A 20,803-nucleotide genomic window follows, 5' to 3' on the forward strand; every position below is an offset into this window, starting at 1 on the left:
CTAATTACTTCAAATATTTTTTATCCTTTCCATTTACTTAAGTATTCGTTCTTCACACACTTTTGAATTCTACAATGTATCAAACCTTGTGCCAGGCACTAAGGAAAATATATGAGTAAAACCTAGCCACTACCTTTAAGAAACACACCTATGTGTTGTTATTGGAACTTGGAAGACAATCTCTGGAAGAGAGATAACATGATGGTTAAGAGTGTGTTTGGAATCAGATCAATCAGAATGCAGATCCTGGCCCTGACACTCAATATGTGACACTGGGCAAGTTGTATAAAATATATAAGTTTCAGTTTACTTACCTATAAGATGAATGTTATATTATGAATTCCATAGTGGAGCTTTAAGGATTAGATGCTTCTTAAGTAGTTAGTATTTTGCCTAGAAAGAATAAGTACTCAATAGATTATAGCCATTAGTATTTATACAATCCCCATACACATTTTCCACATCTTTAACAAATTCCAAATCAGTGAAACAAAATGTATTCTGAATCCTCTAAATGACAATAACCAGTGTGGTACAGTTCATAATGGCAGTGTTTGACTTATTATTTTTAATCAGGTAATCCATCATAAAGTTGTGTCTCTACTATAGTATTTGAATGAACACAGTGCAAAAGATGACTCTAATAGGATGAGTAGTTACCACTGAAAACTCAATGATCCTGAGGGTGATGGTATTTGAAAGCTACCATGATATGAATGTATATGAATAACATTCATAATATATCATGTAACAATGACATGTAATTTTATTCATTATACACCAGATTCCTGAGTAATAGTTTTTATATAGTTTTCAAGGAACTGAGTTTCTCTTTAATTAATTGGGTGAATTCCTAAGCCACTTCAAAATCTGCCCAAAATGTAAGAAAAAAATAATTTTTGATAGAAGGGATAATAAAGTTAGCTTTTATATGCATATGCCACTAATTTGATGTATAATGTTCTATTAGATTAGATAAAGGGATTTTAGATTAATGGAAGACACAGCTTCTACCAATAAGCACTATTAGTGATTTTCTTTTACTTCTGTTTCTGATGACTAATGCCTGTCACTATAGGAGAATAGGTATCAGTGATTAAAAAAATCTATTCTGTCCAAGAGATACAGCCAATAGCTAGCAAAAGAAAGGCTGACAGTAATATTTTTGTTGTTGTTCTTGAAGAAGTTGCCTTACTGATTCACACTCTAACCAACAATTATTATTTCTAGTATCCCAGTCATAATCACATCCAACACAAGGTTGGACAAGATTGAATTTGAATTTAATCTTCCCTATTTCATAAGTGCATAATGAATCAACAGATATAAGGCACAAGTTCCTAGTGAGAGCTAGTTTTGTGACTCATTTGAAATATTATTTAGAAAGTCTTTATTTTTATACTTTTTAAATAACAGCCAAGTGCCAACAAATAAATGTCAATTCATGATGTTATACTATAAGATATGGTAACTAAAAGTCAATAAGAAAGTAATCTTTTAAAGGACTTCTTTTTCATAAAAAACATGTTGAAGTTGGCTCTGCTGTGAACCTAAAACTACTCTAAACAATATAGTCTATTTAAAAAAAAAAAAGTAAAGATGTTAGCTCAAATAGTGGAAGGTGATATTTGAAACTCAAGGAAGTTAAAGCTGTTTCTCATTTGACAAAGTTAATATTTATCTAAGTACAAATAGTGGTTAATTTAGCTGTTAGTGTATTTCAAACTCTCCTTTTTTTTAAAGATACATGAAGGTAAATTCTTCTGGATGAAGGAAATTATTTTATAAGTAGCAAAACAACTGTTTTGTAAGGCTGGGTTTCTGGTCCAAAGGATATGTATATCCATTTGTATATCATCAGGTGTTGAAAACCCAAGTGAACTCTGTGAAAAACGTATGGAGTGTTTTGAGGAAGAGCAGACTCAGGTAGAAGAGGAGTGAAAGGCAGGACTTTAAAGTGGAATTCAACAGTATGACCAGCAAGGAAGACAGCAATCCCCAAAACAGGGAGTGAAAGTCTTGAAAAAAGCACTAAGATTTTGTTTGCATAGTTTTTGTTACTTACTAGTAGGTAATTAATGTTACCTACTCTGCCTTACAGTTTATGCTATTGTGTGTCATTGGAGCTATTTTTTAAATTGTGCCTTTTCTGTTTGCATTTCTTCTGTAAGAGCCCAAAATGTCATTACTATTATTTTGAAAGTATTAAAAGTATGAAAGAAAAGCTTGGAGGCAAAACTATGTACATCAAATCGAAAACTTTGTAACTCTCATTATAATGCCCTTTGATGCTTTGTAGCTTCTTGGACATTTAGATTTTAAGTGCCCACGTAAGCCAGAGTTGAAGAAGGCTACAAATCCATGTCCAGTGATTTTATAATATCCCAGTTCCCTAACCTGGGAGTTGATACATAGCCCCCGTACCTGGCTCTTCTCTCAGCATTTGCATAGAGCTGTATCTCATTTGTATTTCCATCTTTTTTTCAATGAATATGGTATTGGTATATAAATAATATATCTCAGTTGAAAGTCACTTCTGATTTCCTTCTTTATATTTCACGTTATCCATTCCTTCTCTGTGCTAAAGTATCTATTCTGTTGCAGCCGCACCTCTCCATGTCTTGATCGTGACAACAGCAGGTGAACTTCTGCATAATTCTTTCTCTGAACATGTTGCCTCTTCCTCTCCTCCTTTTGTCATTTCCTTCTGCATATACCCTGCCTCAGGACGCTTTAGTGTGACCATATCTAGCCAGAGAGAGAGAGAGAGAGAGAGAGAGAGAGCGAGCGAGGATGATGTATTTTCTCCAAATCATGGCCATATGGTAAAGAGAAAGTGGGTATTTCTTATTTTGTTGGAAATTAGGTGAGGTTGTACCAAAATGAATGTAGACCTAAAGTGAGAGCCTGTCTTGGTCATGGGTCTCCATATCTCAGCTTCTTTTGTGAGAACAAGTGCTACATAGAGCTGAAAAATGCTATTCCAGCACTTATGCAAATTGGTTGAGCTATTTTCAAGTTATAGTAAAGGTTATAATTTTAAGTGTCACTTAGCAGAGTTTTTTTTTAAACTATATTCTAGGTGAACCAAGGGCTAAAAGTTTATTAATAGTGCATTTGCTTGCTAGTACTACTTTAAATGCAGCCTTTTGATATTTTACAAATTGTGCTATAGAATGATTCCAGTGTTCTAAAGATATCCATTATTCTATTTCATTTTAATAAAGTTATTTTTAAAGGTTCTTATCAAACTGCTGATTATTGTATTTTATTTTACAGTCATCCATCATGGTGCTAAAGATTGTCTACAAATAAAACAGTTTTCAATTTTGAAAAATTTACATCCATTCTTTTACTTTTTTCTGAAATACACACTAAATATTATGTCTCTATGGATGAACATAGTGAGTGATAAATACTTTTTTGGTGATTTTTTTCTTTTTTGTGCGTTACGTGGGCCTCTCACTGTTGTGACCTCTCCCGTTGCGGAGCACAGGCTCCGGACGCGCAGGCTCAGCGGCCATGGCTCATGGGCCCAGCAGCTCCGCGGCATGTGGGATCTTCCCGGACCGGGGCACGAGCCCACTTCCCCCGCATCAGCAGGAGGACTCCCAACCACTGCGCCACCAGGGAAGCCCTTTTTTGGTGATTTTAACAAGTTTGAGGCACTTTTTTCAAAGCTGTTTTTCATCACTTTTTCAGTTCATGGAATTTCAAAGATTGGGAAGGAATTAAGGAAATTATAAAGGAGAAAGAGCTCATCATATGGTTTTCTCATAGTACCCCAGAAATCAGATTTAATTTAAGGCCCTCTTGCTATGTATATGTGGATCACTGAAGCACCCTGATGACATTTTTCCCCCTATTTTCAATCAATAACTAACTATGAATGCTGCAGTGTCCTCCCCGTCCCCACCCCATGGTCCTGGATGAATTAAAAGTAAACCTAAGGATTCATAACTTTTGGGGTGGAGGATATAGTCCTCAAAATTGCAGAATCATTGTTTTCTGCTGCCTCCTCTGAAGCATGTACCTGTCTAGCTAATCAACTACATATTCCTAGGCAAGTCATCTGCATAATAATGGTGGATTGCTTTTGCTTTTATTCCTTTTAAATTGTGATAACATCATATCTCACAATTTAGAAAACTTCAATAAGAGTTTCTACTTTGCATGATTGTTGAATTTCATTTGGAGAGTAAGATATACAATTAAAACCAAGTATGTTACGTGATGTTTTCTGTCTGTACAGTCTGAAGTCAATGTTTAGTGCAGTATGTGTATACATTTTCTGCAAAACTGCTCCTTGACTGTTTTAACCATACAGCAAAAATAGTGTATATTTCTTGCAGGAGTAGCAGTTTATTTTCCAAATAAGAATGCTTCCAGAACATCTGAAATGGAATATTACAATAGGTTGCCTAACCTAGTTAGAATTTTAACACCAGTAGGCCACATTAGAGTTTAAGAATTTAATGTCTCTCATGTTATGGATGAGAAAACTGAAACCTAAATGTGTTAAGTGACTTGCCCGAGGTTACAGCAATAATTCAAGACAGGGATAGATCTCTTGGTAGATCAGAGTTGTATCTAGGAAACAGCATGGTACTTGCTGCATTATCTTGTGCTCTGTGATAATAGTATTTTTATATCTTCTTTGAAAAGTACAGTTCATAAACCAATGAAAACTCCATATTAAACTGCTTTAGCAAAGTTCCAGGCTCATTGTAGGTATTTAATAAATGTTAGTTTCTCTGTTTATTTTTTAGGTATTATGTTATACTATAATTTTTAAGACATTCAAAATATATAAAATCATACGGTGCCAGGAAAGGAAAATGATGGGAACAAGCATTTATTGAATTCTATATGCTTTACCCATATATGATTTAATCCTCACTCTGCCCTTAAGTGGTGGTATGATTATCCTTCATTGACAGAAGAGGCTTTAGTCAGTGCTCACAAACAGTGGAGCTGAGCTTAAATTTATATATGATACCTCTGTGCATACTTAATTACATGTTTTTACTTCAACTCCTTTCATCTCCAACTGTTTATAGGCATTATCTTGTCCCATTTTTAATCTGAAAATATGAGAAAATCATATTTACTTAATCAAACCTAGTATGTGAACTGATTCATCTCATGATTCCCTCCTTTCCAACTTCTCACTTTTTCCTATGGTACCAAAAAAAGTAAATGATCTTTTATAATCTGCTTTTTGAATTTTTTTTTTATAAATTTATTTATTTATGGCCGCTTTGGGTCTTCATTGCTGCGCCAGGGCTTTCTCTAGTTGTGGCGAGCAGGGGCTACTCTTCGTAGTGGTGCATGGGCTTCTCATTGTGGTGGCTTCTCTTGTCGAGGAGCATGGGCTCTAGGCACGTGGGCTTCAGTAATTGTGGCACACGGGCTCAGTAGTTGTGGCTCACGGGCTCTGGAGCGCAGGCTCAGTAGTTGTGGCGCACGAGCTTAGTTGCTTCACGGCATGTGGGGTCTTCCCAGACCAGGGCTCGAACCTGTGTCCCCTGCATTGGCAGGCAGATTCTTAACCACTGTACCATCAGGGACGTCCCTTGAAATTGTTTTATACATCACAAAATAACTATCCACTAATTCTACTGCCTATCCAAATAGTGACACCGTTTGATTCTGATCTTTTTAAATGAAAATGCTCAAATGCTAAACCAATTTTATATTACAAACTATTGGGATTAATGATTAGCATGTTGACTTTTATCTAAAAGATTTTTCATCAGCACTAGATATAAACTTGAATCATTATTTCTCTTATTCCCTCTTATTTGAAGAAAAGACTTCTTTTGGTATAGAGTTCTACATAGCTTTTTAATTAGCTGTTTATTCTGCAGTTACATTATTTGAGTCTGATTGGCTTAGGGTGTTTTCTTGCTAAATTTGTAAACATTTTTATTCATTTTTACTATCAGTATTTAGCTCTTTCATGACTTCCAATGCTTTTGTTTCTTTCTTGATATCCTTCTGATTTATTTTCCTCTCCATCTCCCTCCCTCCCTCCCCACCCCTTTCTTTGTCCCTTTCTTTCTCTCTCTGTCTCTCTCATCAAATAATTCCCTCAATAGAGCTTGTTGCTTTTTGTTACTCTGTTGCATTTCCTTTAGTTATTTGATAAAGACACAAAAACTTGTTTTCATTGGAAATTTAATTTTTCTTTTCTCTGAATTATGCACATTGGCACCTAAATTTTTCCAATTTGCTTTGTGTTCCAGTGCAGTACTTAAATATAATTTTCCAGATCTGTGATGACACCAAGACACATACAGTTAAATTTATCTACTTGCAGCTCCGGTCTTTAAGTTCTTTTATTTTCCAATCTTTGGTCTTTCTTCATCCTCTATCAAGGGAAATAAATATATTGGGTCTCTCATTTTGGAGCAGGAAAATACCTATAGAGGAATATTTAACATTGAGGTCGGTCCTTCTCAACTGTTTTGCTATTTTATGAGCTGAAATATCTGAGTGTAGTAATTTGAATGAGGTCTGACTGGATTGTTTGTCCAGGGACCAGAGAATTAAATAGCCTTCTACTTTAGGCTTCTTCTCAATTAGAAATAAATATATACAGCTTCTCACAACTTACCATTTTCACTCTTCCATTCATTCACTGTTCAGCAATTGTTTATTAACTACCTACTATGTGCTCTATTTACATTGTGCTAGGCACTGGGGGGACACAGGAAGAAATATGGAGAACAAGGTCACTGCCATTGTGGCACTGATATGGCTTCTATATATGGTTTAATTCATTTCTCATTGACCAGGAAAGAACTGATTCTGAGTAAGTGAAACCATCATGTGACATTTGGGGCTTAGGCTGTGAGTATGTTGGCAGCAGCAACTATGTCTTTACTTTCTGTATTCTCACTTAGTTCCTAGCAGGGCACCTGGCACTTACTAGGAGGGTAACAAATTGTTGCATGAAAAGGGGTGTGGAAATTATGGAGTAAATGAGAACAAAAGAGAATTTTAAAAAGATCAGTCAATGACACAAAATCAGAGAAAGTAATCAAACATATAGTTACTTTAACATTGTTACAGCCAAGAACATAGCTACTTCAATTCATTCCTTAGAGCAGTGGTCTCTAATGTTTTTGGCACCAGGGACCAGTTTCATGGAAGACAGTTTTTCCACAGACAGTGGTCAGGGGGATGGTTTTGGGATGATTCAGGTGCATTACATTTATTGTGCCCTTTATTTCTATTATTATTACATTGTAATATATAATGAAATAATTATTACAACTCACCATAATGCTGACAGGAGGTGGAGCTCAGGCAGTAATGTGAGCGATGGGGAGCAGCTGTAAATACAGATGAAGCTTCACTCATTTGCCCGCCACTCACCTCCTGCTGTGTGGCCTGGTTCCTAACAAGCCATGGACAGATACCAGTTCATGGCCCGGGGGTTGGGGACCCCTGCCTTAGAGAATGCACCCCTAGAAGATGTTCTAAATAGAGATGTTATATAGGCCCTAAGCCATCACTGGAATAAACATAGTGGAAATATAACAGCATGTAACATGAATTGGGAAATTCCCTAAGTGCCTTCAAATGGTACAACTAGTATTGAAGTTTGATAATATCAAGCAGATGTACTATAGTTCCTTACTAGTTTGAGTCCCTGTTCTTCACCAGTGCTGCTAGTATTCAAAAGATGAAACAAAATCAGAGAAAGTAGAGAAAGTCAGAAATGTAGCAATGAGTTTGGAACAGCACTGGTTGAAACTTAAGTCACTTTTTTCTAGTTTTTATAAAGATCAACATAAATATCATAGTCAAAAGAAAATAGTAAAATGGAAAAGAAATCCTTCATAGTCATCTAGAAACGTTACCAGTTCTCATTCTTTTGAGCAATAGTGCATTTTAAAAGGCAAGTAGAAAATAATTTTTTGAGAATTCCTACTTAGTGGGCGACCTGGCGGCCTGGCGGTGGGCAGGGCACAAGGGCCGAGGCTGTGGTTTTGTCCCAGGCTCACCTGGCTGAGGGTCGTGAGAAGGTCCGGAGGCGAACTTGACGAGGAGCCCCGCAGCCCAAGCCCCAGTGAAGATCAACCCCGCTACAGCCGGCCAGGAGCCAGCTCTCTGTGAAAATGGCAGGGCCGGAGCTGCTGCTCGACTCCAACATCTGCCTGTGGGTGGTCCTGCCCATCGTTATCATCACCTTCTTCATGGGCATGATTTGCCACTACATGTCCATCCTGCTGCAGAGTGACAAGAAGCTCACCCAGGAACAAGTCTCCGACAGTCAAGTCCTAATTTGAAGCAGAGTCCTCAGGGAAAACGGAAAAACATTCCCAAACAGTCTTTCCTGACATGAAAATATTACTTCAACAACCCAGAGGATGGGTTTTTTCAAAAAACTAAAAGGAATGTTGTGCCTCCTTCTCCTATGACTGATCCCACTATGCTCACCAACATGATGAAAGGCAATGTCACAAATGTCCTCCCTATGATTCTTATTGGTGGATGGATCAACATGACATTTTCAGGCTTTGTCATAACCAAGGTCCTGTTTCCACTGACCCTCTGTTTTAAGCCTATGCTACAGCAAGAAATTGAACTACTCACATTAGATGCCTCCTGGGTGAGTTCTGCATCCTGGTATTTCCTCAATGTCTTTGGGCTTTGGAGCGTTTACTCTATGATTTTGGGCCAAGATAATGCTGCTGACCAATCACGGATAATGCAGGAACAGATGACTGGAGCAGCCATGGCCATGCCCACGCCCGCAGACACCAATAAAGCTTTTAAGACAGAGTGGGAAGCTTTGGAGCTGACGGACCACCAGTGGGCACTAGATGGTGTCAGAAAGGAGCTCATGGCCAAAAACCTCCACTTCGAATACATGTTCAAAAAGGAATTACAGACTTCTATTTTTCTGAGGATGAAGCAGGAGTCAGCTGTGTCAGGAACTCGGAGTAGCGCTTAACCTTGTAACTTTTGTTTTGAGCTGGAGCCTCTCAGAATAAAAAGGGGGATACATGAGCCGGCGGGTGTGCAGCAAGGATTGTTCTTGTCTGAGCCGGGTTCCCCTTTATGTTTGAAACCAGAGGAAACATTAGAAGTGTGTGCTGGGTGACTTGCCCAGAAACAGCTATTTTTGAAATATTTTAAATTCTCCTTCTGGTGACTCTAGTAATAAAAGTAAGAGAGAGGGGGGAACTCAAGCTAGTGATAATATATAAAACTTAGCAAAAATTCAGAAATTTCAGGAGAAGTGTTGTCAGTTAAACCTAATTATTATGTACAGTCATTCTGAATTCTAAACCACAGTAAACTCCTGTTTTCTTGGGATCAAAAAAAAAAAAAGCCAACATTTTCTCATTGTGACTTGATAAAGACCGGAAATATCCACACTTCAGGATTTAACTGTTGATTATACTGTCCAGTTTGTGCCCCCTACTAAAAACTTAGAGGACTGGGTATGAATTGGTAGGTCTAGACCGGCTCCTGTATATGGGAAGAAGTGTGTCGCCTTTTCTCATGGTCTCATCCTGCACAACCTGCTTCAGACAGGCAGTCCGGGCTCCTTCACATCCATTTGTATTACTAGCAACAGGGTTTCCGTTTAATAGCATGCTCAATGAGTTGTGTTCTGCTATAAAGAGGATGCTAAGGTATTTTTCCTTCACTTACCTAAAAATAACATAAATGTATTGTGTTTCTATCCCATAACTTACTTTGATGAAACACCTTTGAAATGTTTTACATGTTGTCATGGATGCAATATCTAGGTGTGATGAATCTGGTATAGTTCTGTGCTGGTTAAGCTATCAGTAGATCCATAATACACCTATATGGTGCTTTCCTCTTTCTGTTTTGGTATAAAAAGCTTGCAAATGCAAGGAGAATTGGGAAAGACAGTAATGTTATTTGTGTAAGGGTGTGCACACTGTGTGTGTCTTTGTGTATATGTGTATGACCATCAGATTGCCTGGTTTAATTTTTGCTCCTTGACAAAGTGTGTGCTTCCAAGTCTTTAATGAGTGTTACACTAACATAGCGAGAAAAACTCAAACTAAGCTGCAGAAACAGCCCAAAGGAAACAACTTCAAAGTTAAGACAAACCCTTTCTCTTGGTACACTTAAAATAAACAAACCAAGTCACCTTGGATCATTATTCCCCTATTTACAAGTAATTAGCTTGGCAAAAAAGGAGCAAAAATAATAGAGATGCCTTTACATTTCTAAATTACTACGTATGACTTTCCATATTCAATTTATTATAATTTGGGGAAAATCATGATGCACAGATATCCTCCATTAGCATGAGCCCAGGTTTTCCCACTTCAAAGCCCAGACTAGAGGGTATTTATAATCTTTGTTTCCTATCTACACCTTCAGTTAGAATGGTATAGCAGAGAGATTTCTACCTAAGAAGTGAAAAAGTGCATTTTAACCAGTAAATTGGTTCTATCCAAAACACTTGATTATTTTGCTTTTCCTCTTTTTTTTTTTTTTTTTTTTTTAGAATGTATTGAGTTAAAAACCTGCATCCTGGGTAAGACGATGTTGGAGCAGGATGCGTGTACATGGGTTTGATCTTGGGAGAAGGCCTGTGAATTTTTTTAAGTCATAGAATTATACTAAAATGATCTGGACAATATGTAATTTTTAAAAGTCAAGTTGAGTTTACTTAGAAAAGTTGCAATTTAGTCTTTCCCCTCTGCTCTATCCTTATATTGTTTCAAAATATGGATTTTTCAGGACACACATAGAAGGAAGCAAAAGTATTTGCATTTATAACAAAAGGAAACTCATCAATATTCTTTATGTAATTTCACTCTACTTTCTAAGTCAATTGGATATATTTTTAATTTACAATTTATATTTAATATTACCATTATCAAAAAATTAGAACTCTTCTTTAGTTACAGATCAAAAAATACAAAAATTAAAACAACAACCAAATTAAAATAAAGGCATTGGTATAAAGTAAAATAACTTTTAAGGGCAAATTTTTGGCCACCATGCATATAAATAAAAAAGAGATGTTTTAAGAACAGAGCATTATGGAAAAAAAATAACTTGACAAAGCTTGTTTATCTGCCATTGATATTTCTAAACACATCTAATCTTCTATTTTAATTTTTAGTTTCCTGGTTAGTTTTATGGTGGATGCCCGAGGTGGTGCTATGCGAGGATGCAGACACAATGGGCTCCGCATCATCATTCCGCCTCGGAAATGTACTGCCCCAACACGAGTCACCTGCCGACTGGTCAAACGCCATAGACTGGCGACAATGCCTCCAATGGTGGAAGGAGAAGGCCTGGCCAGTCGCCTGATTGAAGTCGGACCTTCGGGTGCTCAGTTCCTTGGGTAAGGGTTTCTGATAAACCTCCCACTTAGTCACCGATGAGCTTGTGTCCTCCACATGAAATCACTAGGATGGAATGGAAAAAGGTACGTCAAAACATTTTGAAAGAAGATTGGCCTCTATTAAATTTTTTTAAGAATTAGAAGTAATGCCTCAATGCTTGACTCCACTTAAATGCCTCTTATTTTAAGGCATTAATGGGTTAAACATTCAGGTTAACTATTACTCTTTCTCTTTGAATGTGATAGTAGATGCTAGATTCCCAATATGAATAATCATGTTTTGGTCAATGGTAGGTATTCTTTTAATCTGAGATTTAAGTGGTGAAGTCATAGAGAAAAAAATACAGTTGGCCCTTGAACAATGCAGGGGTTAGAGATGCTGACCCTCCACGCAGTCGAAACTTTGCATACACCTTAGAGTCGGCTTGTGTGGTCCTGTAATATTTACTATTGAAAAAAATCAGGGCATAAGTGGACCTGCCTAGTCATTCAAGGGTCAACTGTACTAGTCTATTCCAAATATAAAGTCTTGTATAGTTACAAAACAGAATCATTATCTTCACTTTGGAGAGCAGTATTCTTTATAGAACATCCAAAAATTTAGTCTATGTGATTTGTCTTTTCTGTTGTCAAAATTGCTACCTTGAGGCTTATAATTATACTGGCATTTTATTTAGGCATAGTGTTCATTAAGAGGACCAAATCAAGAATAACTTTCACCATGCTCATTTTAGCAATTTTGAGCAGAAATAAATATTTCTTCTTTCTTCTGTTTGTTTGTATGGCTGCTATTATATTAAGTGGTATCTCAGTATGCCAAGAAGTGAGTAGCTACTGCTGAAAACTGACAAAACTATGAAGTTTTGGAGGGGGACAAGTTTCAAAATATTTTGAAACAAATCAATTGTATTTAAGTCTTGTCATATCAACTCTTCGTGCTCAAAAACTGGGAGAAAATCCTATTAATCATGAACTCTTGCTTTGCCAGTGTCATATTGGGGAAAGGATTTCTTGCTTTAGAACTCAGGAACTGTTCTAAAGCCTTGTAATTTGGAGCAAACTGTTAACAGGTTGCTCCAAATTATGTTCACACGTGAAAAGTGGTGTGTCTGTATTTCCAAATTATGGAAACCACTCCCATGTCCTCCTGTCAGACAGACCAGAGATTTAGAAGGAGCCTGTGAAGTTCTGGTTTGCATCAGAAGATGTCATTGTGGTTGGAGTAATTCCCCAGTGGTTCCTTTCATTCTGTATGTACCAGGTCCTTTCCCCTCCCTCATGTGCAGGTAGTTGTAGGCTTTTTAATACTCATCACATCTGTTGAGGAATATCCATGAAAACTTCTGACCTCACTATGGAGTCAGAGTTTTTACTATATCCCCAACAGCTCTGTTTTTCCAGTGGAGCATACTTTTTTCTTTTTTGGCTCATGCCCTGGCGGTGAACCTAAGTAGGGACAGATCCGACCCCCACACTCCCTCCTTCCACGCGCCTCCATTGTACACTCTGGGTCTCTGTTCTTGCTCTTTGTGACCAATGGAGGGGGCAGAACCAAATGCAGTGTGAAACCAAACTTCACCCTGTTCATCAGCTGGTGACGCTGGGGTTCTGTGGAAAACAACACCTGAAGCTTACTTATGTTCTTTCTTTCACTGCTGCTTTGGATGTACTCAGTAAACTTCACCTGCCAACGGCTCCTCCCCCACTTAATGAGGGAGAAAGTTTGGTCAGCCGCATCCTTCAGCTGGGGCCTCCTGGAACCAAATTCCTTGGGTAGGAGTGACTTAAAACAAATTGATGGCTGCTGGCCCCCATTCTTCTCCTTCTTCTGCAATATGATTTCTCTTTTTGTCATTGTGCCCATGACATGTCCCTCTCTATGATTTAAATTCTGTATAACCTATCTTTAGTGGACCATTTCTGACCCTTGTGGTATGTGACTTTTATTTTCGAGTGATGTTTTTCTATCTTTTCCCTTAAAGTGCTGTGACCTTCATTTTCGTTTAAAGCATGAGATCTGCCTAGTTGTACTATGTGCTAGTTATGATGTGATTATGATAAATTTGGAGTCTGTATCAAAGCAACCTGGACTGAAAAATCAAAAGCCTCTCTAAATTTTGAGAGTGACCTAAAAACAGTAGGGCAGTGCATGTTCCGGATCCTGAACATAATAGGCATTGGACACAAATTGGGCTGCCTGCTGAGGTGCTCAATTAGGGCCACACTGTGTACACATGCCTATTGTTTTCTTGAATGGAGAAAATATAAGGAAAAAAATCCCACGAGTGCATGTCTTTCTAGTTACCAAGTAGTTGACTTTTCTGACATCTCCTCATTTACAACACATCGAATTACACAGCATATAAGCCATTTTTCCTCTTAAACCATTTTGTCATTTTGTACCTTGTAGAAAACGTTTTAAGAGATTGGCACACCTCATAGATATGCATGTACATTTCTTTTGGTTAAATGTGTTATCCTTACATTTATCAAAGGAAAAGTTCCAGAATGCCACATGCACTCACAGAGAAACATCATTGGTTTAAGGTAGCAGCATGGCCCTGAGGATTGGTGCCCCTAAGGTGAAGTGCTAGCTACCACGGGACCATTTGCTAGCCTCAGGGCTTCAGAGGATGGCCCACTATGTCCCTGTCCCCAGAAAGAGAAGAATTCCAGGTCACTTTGCAACAGAGTCAAGGTGCTTGTCCTGCTATTGGTTAGCTCCTGTCCACACTGAATGTTCTGCCTTACTGTGTCAGGCCTGTGATCGTGGAGATCCCTCATTTTGCTGCCCTTCGAGGAAAAGAGAGGGAACTGGTTGTCCTGCGCAGTGAGAATGGGGACAGCTGGAAAGAGCATTACTGCGAATACACTGAAGATGAACTGAATGAAATCCTTAATGGCATGGATGAAGGTACTTCATATTAAACGTTTTAAAAGAACTCTGAAGTGAAAGCATGATAATGATGCATTTCTTTATGTCCTACGGGCGTGTGTGTGTGTGTGTGTTGCCTAATCCAGCTTGGGTCTACTCGCCATTGCACAGTAAAGCCAATCTACTGATCCCGGGTTGTGGTGAAGGAAGGTGCGGCATTTATTGCAGGTACCAAACAAGGAGTCTGGGTCTTTAGAGCATTAGCTGCCCAGACCCCTTGTTTAGCACCTGCAGTAAATGCCACAATTTCCTTCACCACAACCTGGTGTCAATAGATTGGCTCTACTGCACAAGGGTAAGCAGACCCAAGTTTGGTTTAGTAACAAATGTGTCCCTTTGTTATTTTACCACAGCAAGTATTCTGGTATGTTCCAATGGTGATGTGTTGGAGTATACAATATATTTGTCTAGTCTTACTTTTGTTACATTTGGGAAAATAAAATCGTTAATAGTAAATATCTCATTTTAATAAAGAGATACAGCCCATCTCTATCTTTAGTGAAAACTTTTCTAAAATGTGAGATAGAATAGATATTTTTGTTTCATAACAAAATGACTGATACTGGATAATAAATCCATGATTTAAAAAAATGCCTAACTTGAACATTTAGATATTTAAGACACTGATAAAAAGTGTTAAGCTTTCCTGTAGGAAAACCTACATTTAACCATAGCTACTGCATTATAGGATAATATAATTTTTAACTTTCTATTAAGGAGATAGGAAAATTAAGTTCACTCACACTTTATATATAATTTGAACAGGGAGTTAGTTAGGGTTGAATTTCATATACAAATGTACACATATAGTTAAGGAACTTATTTTTCATTAGGGCTTTAATCTCTGTAAACCCCAAATCCAGCTTAGGCCATTTAGCCCCAGGTTGAAATATCTTAGTTTGAACTAGAGGGAGGTGCCTCATTCTTAGGCCTCCCGAGGTTGCACAGAGATGAGGTCTCTCAGTCCTGATAACTGCAGATATGTTGCACTTTATGTAACTACACAAATAGGGCAAGTTCTCTGCCTAAGTCCCAAGAGCCTACCAAAGTTTGCACAGAGGTAGACACACAGCTGTGTGGCTGTTTGTCAAGTTTTATCAGTCTTCCAGGACCACTGGCTGTAGCTTCAGGTATGGCTCATGAATAATAAAGTGTAGATTGACAGCAGCTGCTCTAACGTTTCTTTCTGCACCCTGCTGAGGTTGAATAAGAAGAGAGGCCAGGCTTACCCTATCCAGGAGGTGGATGGAAGAGGAAATTATGCCTTCTAGATGTGTAGGTCAGCATCTTCCATGCAAGATGTAAAGATCAGGATTCTTACTGATAAGGCTTGTTCTGTGCAGTATTTAGCTGCTTCTACTCCTTGAAACCATTTATTTTGCTTGCATTTAGTTTAGGATATTTCCATCTGAAGTATTTACCTGTCATTAACACTGCCATCTTGTCCTTGGATAGGAACCCACTCTTATAACTTTTTACATATGTAAAAGGCTCATTTTAAAACAGAGAATCGGATTTGTATATTTTTATGTTCATTATTTGTGGTAACCTGTTCTTTTATAAGTATAAGCTAGTATTTGCCAATGCATCGATCTTCAATCATGAATGATCAGATCCTGGGACTTCTGACTTTTGCTCTCTAGTTATATTCAATAGTTAAGAAAAACATGATTGCTGTTCATGCCTCTATAAGAATTGTAAATGATTTCTAAAAATGAATACAGTTCCATAATCCCTTAAAATTCAGTGATCCACTTAGTTCAAATTTTCAGCATTTTAAACCAGTCAGATTTACTGTACTGCCCTACATATCTACACTAATACAATTTATAAAGAGCCCATTATCCCATTCTCCTGATGTTAGATGGTCTGTTTGGTAAGTTAATGGTTTCAGGGGAATATTGAAACCCTGAATTTATAGTCACTGATTTTTTTTTTAATATTCACAATGATTATCTCAGAGACAACCATGCCGCTGGAATGAACACACAAACACGAATCTTACCCTTCCAAGACAGATTTTATTCCTGCACTGCTCCCCTGAGAACTGAAAGGGCCATATTACTTCTTAAAACCACAATAACTGGTTTTTGAGCTAACTTTGAAATTTGCAAAGAAAAGGAGCCCATAACAAATTTCCTCTCCATCATGTTGAGCCGAGAATAGAACAGGTTCATTTTCATTCCAGGTTTGCCCTCAAACCCCCTCATTTACAAAGGCAGCCCTGCAATACCACATCTGGAACTAGATGCTTTTCTTTCACAGTGCCCTGGAAAGACCTACTTTCCACAAAGAGAGAAAATGTGCCAGCTAAATGCTGACAGGTCTTGAAAGATTGCAGTCGTTTTTCTGGTGTTGTTAGGATAGCCTTACTTTTTAAATTTTCCTATTATTTAAAAAAGGAAGTGTTTTGTTACAACACCTGTTCACTATTAACTATGCCAGTGAGTGTGCTAGAATGCTTTCAGAAGGAAATTCTTGCTATATGAAGAAGGGTCATTTCTTGTCTCAGTGCTGGATAGCCCGGAAGACCTAGAAAAGAAACGGATCTGCCGCATCATCACCCGTGACTTCCCACAGTACTTTGCAGTGGTGTCTCGCATCAAACAGGACAGCAACCTGATTGGCCCAGAGGGAGGCGTGCTGAGCAGCACAGTGGTACCCCAGGTGCAGGCCGTCTTCCCAGAGGGGGCACTAACCAAGCGGATCCGTGTAGGCCTACAGGTATGCCCACATTAAGATGCAAGTTAACCGAACGTGGATTTTATTCCAGTGATTAAGAATCAACTTTTCAAATGGGAATTAAATGGTTAAAGCATCAAATTATTCCTGGGTGTGCAAAAGCTGCCCTAGGAGATCATATGTCTTATAAAGTTTTAGATGAGCATTTGGTAACAGTAGTAAACCTTCAGTTGCCATATTTGAAGCCAGAAAACTGATTTATGAAATAAAGAGCAATGAATTAAGAAACTTGACATGGAATATAATGATATATTGTTTATTTTATTTTATTTTTTCTTTTAAAAGGCTCAACCTATGCACAGTGAGTTGGTTAAGAAGATCCTAGGCAACAAAGCTACCTTCAGCCCTATAGTCACTTTGGAACCTAGAAGAAGAAAATTTCACAAGCCAATTACCATGACCATTCCTGTCCCCAAAGCTTCAAGTGATGTCATGTTGAATGGTTTTGGGGGAGATGCACCAACCTTAAGATTACTATGCAGCATCACAGGTGAGTCACATGTGACTACTGTAGTAGAAAGTTCTGAAAGAAGAAACTTAGATTGTCGTAAATATTAAATTACTTTGGTCATAAGATGCCTGCAAGGTTATATGCATTAATTCAGGAAAGGCACTCTAACTAGGGGAAAGGAAATGAACTAATATTTACTAAATAAAGCCTGTATGGGAAACTTTTAGACACTTCATATACATTGTTGTTTTTATCTCCACAGTAGCCCTAAAGTGAGGAAACTTTAATCCTATTTTACTGAAAAGGAAACTAAGATTGAGAGAAATTCTATAACTTGCCTGAGATTATACCGTAAATATCTAGCAGAGTTGAGATTCAAACCCAAGCCCATATTCCTCAAAACCCAAGCTTTAAGCCTTCTTTGAAGACATCATCCTATACCTGTTGAAAAATAAATAATATCTTGAATAATTATACCCAATAATTCAAACTTTTCTGTCCAGGAATTGGTTATGTCTTTATCATTGGTCTGCTGAACTAACTTTGGAAAAACAAAAGGAAGGTTTTTAATGATTAACTGAATTTTGGTCTTTTCAATTGGAAGTTGTAATAGCTTTCAGTCAGCTACCAAACTCCAGAAAGACATTCCCAGAATATTGGCTGTCTCTGCCAATAATACCACCACAAATGGTGAGAGATAAAAAATCCACACAAGTAACCTGTGTTAGAACTACACAATTTGGCTGATAATTTCCCTAATTAACAATAACTACATGGTATTGGCTTTCAGTAAATACTCCTACTGTTGTCAGTAGGAATAATGACCATCTCTGCTTGCTTAAGTATTGTTAGAATTTTTTTTTTTCATTTCTTCTTCATATTAGCAGAAATGTTTACCCTTTTTTAATTCTCTCTTTCATTCTTCCTTCTTATTAATGATTTTTCTGTACTCTTGATAGCGAATCATTGAGACTTTACTGCATAAGTTTAATAATATGACATAATTTTAAAGTACATGGACTAAAATGAGGGTAGTGGGAAATCATATGCTTCACCTATGGCCTCTTCCCAATTACTCATTTCTGGTTATTACAAAGCATTCCTGGGTACCTTTCCCATACTTTTTGGTCCATGTGTATATGATTAACCTTCCTACAATGTGCAGCATAATAGCATGGATGCAAAACAAGTCAGATTGAAAAATGTCCATGGCACATCCTGCACTTATAGATGATAAAATGAAGATACCACATGGGCCTAGGCGCCATCTGATCTAGTTATTCCAGCCCTCTGTCTTTGGATGGATTTGTAGCAAACAATTTCTTTAATTTATCTATTCATTTTTACAAATATGTTAACCTAGGTGTTTGGATTTTTGTGTTTTGCTCAGTTATATTTTATGGTTCTGCTTACAGTGTATATTTTAGAGGCCTCCAAGAATAAGTTTCCATGACCTTTGTTTGATAACTCATTCCCTTCTTTAAGAAACCTTTGTCAAAATTTGTTTTCATCTCAAGCATATATTTCTCCTGCAGTGCTTGAAGACAATTTTTCCCTATCTATGCCCACTTAATTTCTCAGTAGAAATAGAAATCAGCATCACCCTCCATAGTGATTTGTCTGCGCACAGAGGTCATCCTTTGGCATTCAATCATTTGCTCATTCACTTTGCAGTATTTATTGAGCTCTTAATATTTTCCAAGCACTTTTTTGCCAGCCTTCAATTACAAATTGAGAGGAAATTTTCTTTCTTGAAAATAATTGCATAAAATATGAAGTTAAAGAACAAAAGAATATTTGGATTTTTGTTTTAACAAAGCATTCAGCTCCTTGGTTGGTCAAAGGATCTTTTAAAATCATCACTTATATATAATTCAAAATTATCTTCAGAGCCTCGCAATTACAATAAAAGCTTTAGAATGTCAGGCAGAGAATAGAGTGCCTAGTAATTTGAAGCAGTTATTCAAATGACCTCCCTTAAATTTAGTTCCGTGAAGTGTGGTGTTTGTTGTTTGTTTTCAACGCGTCATTTTTTAGCATACAATTTTTAGTCATTTTGCTTCCAATGTGTCATCTTGAAGGGTGAGTGAACATAGCTAGAACCACAAAGACTTTATTTTACAATGCAGGGTCTGGAGTTTTGCCTAATTTTTTTTTCAACAATCATATTATTTCAGGTGGAACCACCCCTGCTCAGTGGGAAGATATTACAGGAACTACGCCATTAACATTTGTCAATGAATGTGTTTCCTTTACAACCAATGTGTCTGCCAGGTATGGTTATGCTGCACAGAAAAACCTACTGTGACATTGTGTGCCCCTGATGTCTTTTATTTTGTTCCTTACATTCTTTAAAAGTCATTTTTTTTGGTATGGTTTTAAATATGGTCTGCATTTACCTTCATATTATAAACTAGACCTGCCAGTAAATGTAATAGAGATAATGCAATAACAAAGAACAGCCAGTCAGATTAAAATCTAAAGAAAATAAATGATTGTTGGCTATTACTGTATGACCCAGACTCTCGTTTTAGCAGCCACTGCTGATTTTTCCAGTCCCAAAGGTCTTAGGAATGATAGATTTCCTGCTGTCAACAAAATAGCCTGAACTACTTTTTCCAGCAGAATGATAACCAAAACACAAAACATATCATGGTTTGCTTAAACAGTTTAGAGGTTTCAGCGATGCTTATGCATCATAGCACATTTACATATTGCCCACTTCTGTATCACACATCTTTAAAAAGCTTAAGCTATTTAGTTTTATTCCATGTATATACACTAACTCAGTTTACTAATATGAGTTCTCATTTGCATGATCGTTAATGGATTGCCAAGCATTTTCCCATTTATTTAATTTGATTACTACAACAACTTTGCGACTTAAGAAGGGCAAGAAGCATTATGTCCATTTTACAGATGAGAAAACTGAAGTTGAGAGTGGTTAAAGCTTAAATTCTTATTCGGGGGGGAAAAGATAGATGCATGAATAACAGTGCACAGCAATAGCTGGGTGTGGTGACACATGTTTATAGTTCGAGCCACCCGGAGGGCTCAACTTTGAGTCTCCGGTTCTATGTGTCAGTGTGCCCTGCCACTCAGGCATCCACGCTCTAATGCCAGAAAATGACAAGTTCTGAATGGAGAGGTACAAAAGCGGTACTAAAGGAATTCAGAGGAGGGTGTTTGCATCAGGGTGGTCACAGAGGATGTCTGAGAAGAGGTGATTCATGAGATAGGTAGGAACCTAACAGGCAGATATATAAAAGTGGAAAAGACAGTAACATGAGCCAAGATGCAGAAGAGCATTGGGAGC

The 20,803-nt window shown here is 37.5% G+C and overlaps 1 protein-coding gene and 1 pseudogene across 24 annotated transcripts in view; both read left to right on the top strand.

Annotated features, from left to right (window-relative positions):
* ANK2 (ankyrin 2) overlaps positions 1-20,803 on the top strand; it is a 710,689-nt gene that overhangs the window by 649,131 nt on the left and 40,755 nt on the right. For all 24 annotated transcript variants that reach the window (XM_060105174.1, XM_060105137.1, XM_060105190.1 and 21 more), the window contains 5 exons: positions 11,135-11,359; positions 14,119-14,273; positions 16,807-17,018; positions 17,322-17,526; positions 19,665-19,761. In XM_060105174.1, the coding sequence (XP_059961157.1) occupies positions 11,135-11,359; positions 14,119-14,273; positions 16,807-17,018; positions 17,322-17,526; positions 19,665-19,761 (894 nt within the window). The remainder of the gene's footprint in view (positions 1-11,134; positions 11,360-14,118; positions 14,274-16,806; positions 17,019-17,321; positions 17,527-19,664; positions 19,762-20,803) is intronic.
* Positions 8,130-8,968, top strand: LOC132492689 (ER membrane protein complex subunit 3-like; annotated as a pseudogene).

The sequence above is a fragment of the Mesoplodon densirostris genome, chromosome 1 (genome assembly GCF_025265405.1).
Source record: "Mesoplodon densirostris isolate mMesDen1 chromosome 1, mMesDen1 primary haplotype, whole genome shotgun sequence".
Classification (NCBI taxonomy): domain Eukaryota; kingdom Metazoa; phylum Chordata; class Mammalia; order Artiodactyla; family Ziphiidae; genus Mesoplodon; species Mesoplodon densirostris.